Source organism: Phyllobates terribilis, unplaced genomic scaffold (assembly GCF_046119375.1).
Source record: "Phyllobates terribilis strain yellow unplaced genomic scaffold, ASM4611937v1 Scaffold_4__5_contigs__length_816908805, whole genome shotgun sequence".
NCBI classification, from domain to species: Eukaryota; Metazoa; Chordata; class Amphibia; order Anura; family Dendrobatidae; genus Phyllobates; species Phyllobates terribilis.
Genome location: NW_027362764.1, coordinates 3004921 through 3011846, shown reverse-complemented (window position 1 = coordinate 3011846; position 6926 = coordinate 3004921). Strand labels below are relative to the sequence as shown.

At 55.7% G+C, this 6926-nt stretch overlaps 1 protein-coding gene across 1 annotated transcript in view; it reads left to right on the top strand.

The window, feature by feature from the left end:
- Nucleotides 1-6410: 6410 nt before the first annotated feature.
- The window catches only part of LOC141264757 (uncharacterized), a 37957-nt gene continuing 37441 nt past the window's right edge, over nt 6411-6926 (top strand). Inside the window, exon 1 of the mRNA XM_073677040.1 lies at nt 6411-6765. Coding sequence (XP_073533141.1) covers nt 6742-6765 — 24 coding nt within the window. The 5' untranslated portion in view covers nt 6411-6741. The remainder of the gene's footprint in view (nt 6766-6926) is intronic.

Here is a 6926-nt window from a genome sequence, read left to right as displayed (position 1 = left end):
CACCCTCCTCTCTCAGGTCTTCCCTCTAGTTCTCCTCCTCACACCCTCCTCTCTCTGGTATCCCCTCTTGTCCTCCTCCTCACACCCTCCTCTCTCTGGTCTCCCCTCTTGTTCTCCTCCTCACATCCTCCTCTCTCTGGTATCCTTTGTTGTTCTCCTTCTCACACCCTCCTCTCTCTGGTCTCCTCTGTTGTTCTCTTCCTCACACCCTCCTCTCTCTGGTCTCCTCTGTTCTCTTCCTCACACCCTCCTCTCTCTGATCTCCCCTCTTGTTCTCCTCCTCATTCTTGTCTCCCCTCTTGTCCTCCTCCTCACACCCTCCTCATTCTGGTCTCCCCTCTTGCTCTCCTCCTCACACCCTCCTCTCTCGTCTCCCCTCTTCTTCTCCTCCTCACATCCTCCTCTCTCTGGTCTCCCCTCTTGTTCTCCTCCTCACACCCTCCTCTCTCTGGTCTCCCCTCTTGTCCTCTCCTCACACCCTCCTCTCTCTGGTCTCCCCTCTTGTTCTCCTCCTCACACCCTCCTCTCTCTGATCTCCCCTCTTGTTCTCCTCCTCACTCTGGTGTCCCCTCTTGTTTTCCTCCTTACACCTTACTCTCTCTGTTCTTCCCTCTAGTTCTCCTCCTCACATCCTCCTCTCTCTGGTATCCCCTCTTGTCCTCCTTCTCACACCCTCCTCTCCCCTCTTGTTCTCCTCCTCACACCCTCCTCTCTCTGGCCTCCCCTCTTGTCCTCCTCCTCACACCCTCCTCTCTCTGATCTCCCCTCTTGTTCTCCTCCTCACACCCTCCTCTCTCTGGTCTTCCCTCTAGTTCTCCTCCTCACACCCTCCTCTCTCTGGTATCCCCTCTTGTCCTCCTCCTCACACCCTCCTCTCTCTGGTCTCCCCTCTTGTTCTCCTCCTCACATCCTCCTCTCTCTGGTCTCCCCTCTTGTTCTCTCCTCACACCCTCCTCTCTCTGGTCTCCCCTCTTGTTTTCCTCCTCACACCCTCCTCTGTCTGGTCTCCCCTTTTGTTCTCCTCCTCACACCCTCCTTTCTAGTCTCCCTTCTTGTTCTCTTCTCACATCCTCCTCTCTCTGGTCTCCTCTTGTTCTCCTCCTCACACCCTCCTCTCTCTGGTATCCTCTCTTGTTCTCCTCCTCACACCCTCCTCTCTCTGGTCTCCCCTCTTGTTCTCCTCCTCACATCCTCCTCTATCTGGTCTTCTCTTGTTCTCCTCCTCACACCCTCCTCTCTCTGGTCTCCCCTCTTGTTCTCCTCCTCACACCCTCCTCTCTCTGGTCTCCCCTCTTGTTCTCCTCCTCACATCCTCCTCTCTCTGGTCTCCTCTTGTTCTCCTCCTCACACCCTCCTCTCTCTAGTCTCCCCTCTTGTTCTCCTCCTCACACCCTCCTCTCTCTGGTCTCCCCTCTTGTTCTCCTCCTCACACCCTCCTCTCTCTGGTCTCCGCTCTTGTTCTCCTCCTCACACCCTCCTCATTCTGGTCTCCCCTCTTGTTCTCCTCCTCACACCCTCCTCTCTAGTCTCGCCTCTTGTTCTCCTCCTCACATCCTCCTCTCTCTGGTCTCCCCTCTTGTTCTCCTCACACCCTCCTCTCTCTGGTCTCCCCTCTTGTTCTCCTCCTCACACCCTCCTCTCTCTGGTCTCCCCTCTTGTCCTCCTCCTCACACTCTCCTCTCTCTGATCTCCCCTCTTGTTCTCCTCCTCACTCTGGTGTCCCCTCTTGTTCTCCTCCTTACACCCTCCTCTCTCTGGTCTTCCCTCTAGTTCTCCTCCTCTCTCTGGTATCCCCTCTTGCCCTCCTTCTCACACCCTCCTCTCTCTGGTCTCCCCTCTTGTTCTCCTCACATCCTCCTCTCTCTGGTCTCCCCTCTTGTCCTCCTCCTCACACCCTCCTCTCTCTGATCTCCCCTCTTGTTCTCCTGCTCACTCTGGTCTCCCCTCTTGTTTTCCTCCTTACACGCTTCTCTCTCTGGTCTTCCCTCTAGTTCTCCTCCTCACACCCTCCTCTCTCTGGTCTTCCCTCTAGTTCTTCTCCTCACACCCTCCTCTCTCTGGTATCCCCTCTTGTCCTCCTCCTCACACCCTCCTCTCTCTGGTCTCCCCTCTTGTTCTCCTCCTCACATCCTCCTCTCTCAGGTCTCCCCTCTTGTTCTCTCCTCACACCCTCCTCTCTCTGGTCTCCCCTCTTGTTCTCCTCCTCACACCCTCCTCTCTCTGGTCTCCCCTCTTGTTCTCCTCCTCACACCCTAATCTCTAGTCTCCCCTCTTGTTCTCCTCCTCACACCCTCCTTTCTAGTCTCCCCTCTAGTTCTCCTCCCCACATCCTCCTCTCTCTGGTCTCCCCTCTTGTTCTCCTCCTCACATCCTTCTCGATCTGATCTCCCCTCTTGTTCTCCTCCACTCTCTGGTCTCCCCTCTTGTTCTCTCCTCACATCCTCCTCTCTCTGGTCTCCTCTTGTTCTCCTCCTCACACCCTCTTCTCTCTGGTATCCTCTTGTTCTCCTCCTCACACCCTCCTCTCTCTGGTCTCCCCTCTTGTTCTCTCCTCACATCCTCCTCTCTCTGGTCTCCTCTGTTCTCTTCCTCACACCCTCCTCTCTCTGATCTCCCCTCTTGTTCTCCTCCTCATTCTTGTCTCCCCTCTTGTCCTCCTTCTCACACCCTCCTCTCCCCTCTTGTTCTCCTCCTCACACCCTCCTCTCTCTGGTCTCCCCTCTTGTTCTCCTCCTCACACCCTCCTCTCTCTGGCCTCCCCTCTTGTCCTCCTCCTCACACCCTCCTCTCTCTGATCTCCCCTCTTGTTCTCCTCCTCACTCTGGTCTCCCCTTTTGTTTTCCTCCTTACACGCTCCTCTCTCTGGTCTTCCCTCTTGTCCTCCTCCTCACACCCTCCTCTCTCTGGTCTCCCCTCTTGTTCTCCTCCTCACATCCTCCTCTCTCTGATCTCCCCTCTTGTTATCCTCCTCACTCTGATCTCCCCTCTTGTTTTCCTCCTTACACACTCCTCTCTCTGGTATCCTCTCTTGTTCTCCTCCTCACACCCTCCTCTCTCTGGTCTCCCCTCTTGTTCTCCTCCTCACATCCCCCTCTCTGTGGTCTCCCCTCTTGTTCTCCTCCTCACACCGTCCTCTATCTGGTCTCCCCTCTTGTTCTCTCCTCACACCCTCCTCTATCTGGTCTCCCCTCTTGTTTTCCTCCTCACACCCTCCTCTCTAGTCTCCCCTCTTGTTCTCCTCCTCACACCCTCCTCTGTCTGGTCTCCCCTTTTGTTCTCCTCCTCACACCCTAATCTCTAGTCTCCCCTCTTGTTCTCCTCCTCACACCCTCCTTTATAGTCTCCACTCTAGTTCTCCTCCTCACATCCTCCTCTCTCTGGTCTCCCCTCTTGTTCTCCTCACATCCTTATCGCTCTGATCTCCCCTCTTGTTCTCCTCCTCTCTCTGGTCTCCCCTCTTGTTCTCTCCTCACATCCTCCTCTCTCTGGTCTCCTCTTGTTCTCCTCCTCACACCCTCCTTTCTCTGGTATCCTCTCTTGTTCTCCTCCTCACACCCTCCTCTCTCTGGTCTCCCCTCTTGTTCTCCTCCTCACATCCTCCTCTATCTGGTCTTCTCTTGTTCTCCTCCTCACACCCTCCTCTCTCTGGTCTCCCCTCTTGTTCTCCTCCTCACACCCTCCTCTCTTGTTCTCCTCCTCACACCCTCCTCTCTCTGGTATCCTCTCTTGTTCTCCTCCTCACACCCTCCTCTCTCTGGTCTCCCCTCTTGTTCTCCTCCTCACATCCCCCTCTCTGTGGTCTCCCCTCTTGTTCTCCTCCTCACACCCTCCTCTCTCTGGTCTCCCCTCTTGTTCTCTCCTCACACCCTCCTCTCTCTGGTCTCCCCTTTTGTTCTCCTCCTCACACCCTCCTCTCTCTAGTCTCCCCTCTTGTCCTCCTCCTCACACCCTCCTCTCTCTGATCTCCCATCTTGTTATCCTCCTCACTCTGATCTCCCCTCTTGTTTTCCTCCTTACACCCTCCTCTCTCTGGTATCCTCTCTTGTTCTCCTCCTCACACCCTCCTCTCTCTGGTGTCCCCTCTTATTCTCCTCCTCACATCCCCCTCTCTGTGGTCTCCCCTCTTGTTCTCCTCCTCACACCGTCCTCTATCTGGTCTCCCCTCTTGTTCTCCTCCTCACATCCTCCTCTCTCTGGTCTCCCCTCTTGTTCTCCTCCTCACACCCTCCTCTCTAGTCTCCCCTTTTGTTCTCCTCCTCACATCCTCCTCTCTCTGGTCTCCCCTCTTGTTCTCCTCCGCACACCCTCCTCTCTAGTCTCCCCTCTTGTTCTCCTCCTCACACCCTCCTTTCTTGTCTCCCCTCTAGTTCTCCTCCTCACATCCTCCTCTCTCTGGTCTCCTGTCTTGTTCTCCTCCTCACATCCTTCTCGCTCTGATCTCCCCTCTTGTTCTCCTCCTCTCTCTGGTCTACCCTCTTGTTCTCTCCTCACATCCTCCTCTCTCTGGTCTCCCCTCTTGTTCTCCTCCTCACACCCTCCTCTCTCTGGTATCCTCTCTTGTTCTCCTTACACCCTCCTCTCTCTGGTCTCCCCTCTTGTTCTCCTCTTCACACCCTCCTCTCTCTGGTCTCCCCTCTTGTTCTCCTCACACCCTCCTCTCTCTGGTCTCCTCCTCACATCCTCCTCTCTCTGGTCTCCCCTCTTGTTCTCCTCCTCACACCCTCCTCTCTCTGGTCTCCCCTCTTTTTCTCCTCCTCACATCCTCCTCTCTGGTCTCCCCTCTTGTTCTCCTCCTGACATCCTCCTCTCTCTGGTCTCCCTTCTTGTTCTCCTCCTCACATCCTCCTCTCTCTGGTCTCCCCTCTTGTTCTCCTCCTCACACCCTCCTCTCTCTGGTCTCCCCTCTTGTTCTCCTCCTCACACCCTCCTCTCTCTGGTCTCCCCTTTTGTTCTCCTCCTCACACCCTCCTCTCTCTGGTCTCCCCTCTTGTTCTCCTCCTCACACCCTCCTCTCTCTGGTCTCCCCTCTTGTTCTCCTCCTCACACCCTCCTCTCTCTGGTCTCCAGTCTTGTTCTCCTCCTCACACCCTCCTCTCTCTGGTCTCCTCTTGTTCTCCTCCTCACACCCTCCTCTCTCTGGTCTCCCCTCTTGTTCTCCTCCACACATCCTCCTCTCTCTGGTCTCCCCTCTTGTTCTCCTCCTCATACCCTCCTCTCTCTGGTCTCCCCTCTTGTTCTCCTCCTCACACCCTCCTCTCTCTGGTCTCTCTGGTCTCCCCTCTTGTTCTCCTCCTCACACCGTCCTCTCTCTGGTCTCCCCTCTTGTTCTCCTCCTCACACCGTCCTCCCTCTGGTCTCCCCTCTTGTTCTCCTCCTCACACCGTCCTCTCTCTGGTCTCCCCTCTTGTTCTCCTCCTCACACCCTCCTGTCTCTGATCTCCTCTTGTTCTACTACTCACACCCTCCTGTCTCTGATCTCCCCTCTTGTTCTCCTCCTCTCTCTGGTCTCCCTTCTTGTTCTCCTCACACCCTCCTCTCTCTGGTCTCCTCTCTTGTTCTCCTCACATCCTCCTCTCTCTGGTCTCCTCTCTTGTTCTCCTCCTCACATCCTCCTCTCTGGTCTCCTCTTGTTCTCCTCCTCACACCCTCCTCTCTCTGGTCTCCCTTCTTGTTCTCCTCCTCACATCCTCCTCTCTCTGGTCTCCCCTCTTGTTCTCCTCCTCACACCCTCCTCTCTCTGGTCTCCCCTCTTGTTCTCCTCCTCACACCCTCCTCTCTCTGGTCTCCCCTCTTGTTCTCCTCCTCACACCCTCCTCTCTCTGGTCTCCCCTCTTGTTGTCCTCCTCACATTCTCCTCTCTGGTCTCCTCTTGTTCTCCTCCTCACACCCTCCTCTCTCTGTTCTCCCCTCTTTTTCTCCTCCTCACACCCTCCTGTCTCTGATCTCCCCTCTTGTTCTCCTCCTCTCTCTGGTCTCCCCTCTTGTTCTCCTCCTCACACCCTCCTCTCTGGTCTCCTCTTGTTCTCCTCCTCACACCCTCCTCTCTCTGGTCTCCTCTTGTTCTCCTCCTCACACCCTCCTCTCTCTGGTCTCCTCTTGTTCTCCTCCTCACACCCTCCTCTCTCTGGTCTCCCTTCTTGTATTCCTCACACCCTCCTCTCTCTGGTCTCCCCTCTTGTTCTCCTCCTCACATCCTCCTCTCTCTGGTGTCCTCTTGTTCTCCTCACACCCTCCTCTCTCTGGTCTCCCCTCTTGTTCTCCTCCTCACATTCTCCTCTCTGGTCTCCTCTTGTTCTCCTCCTCTCTCTGGTCTCCCATCTTGTTCTCCTCCTCACACCCTCCTGTCTCTGATCTCCCCTCTTGTTCTCCTCCTCTCTCTGGTCTCCCATCTTGTTCTCCTCCTCACACCCTCCTGTCTCTGATCTCCCCTCTTGTTCTCCTCCTCTCTCTGGTCTCCCCTCTTGTCTTCCTCCTCTCACGTCTGTTTTCGCCTCTTGTCCTCGCTCTCAGTCTCGCGCCACTGCTGGGGGCGGGGCCAGCTCCGGACAGTCTTCGCTCATGCGTCCTAGGTACCGCTAGCAGCAGTCAGGGAGCGCACTTTACGGCCAACGTTGATCTTCGGGGCCGCGCACTGTAAAACTTTGTTCCTTCTTTGACCGTTAGTTCCGGTTATCCCTGCTGCTGGTGTTTGTTACCAGGGGGGCTGGGGGTGTCATCGGCGTCTCTCCAGATCTCCGAGTCATGGCAGGGACCCCCTGTGCGCAGGTGAGTGAGGTCCTGACCCGCAAAGCCCACACCCTACAGAGTCCCTGACAGAGACCCAGGTGTGGGCTACAAGTGACCTTATGTGTAATATCCAGTATATGTGTATATTATACACGTGTAACACCACATGCTGTGTGCAGCGCCTATATACTGTATGCTGC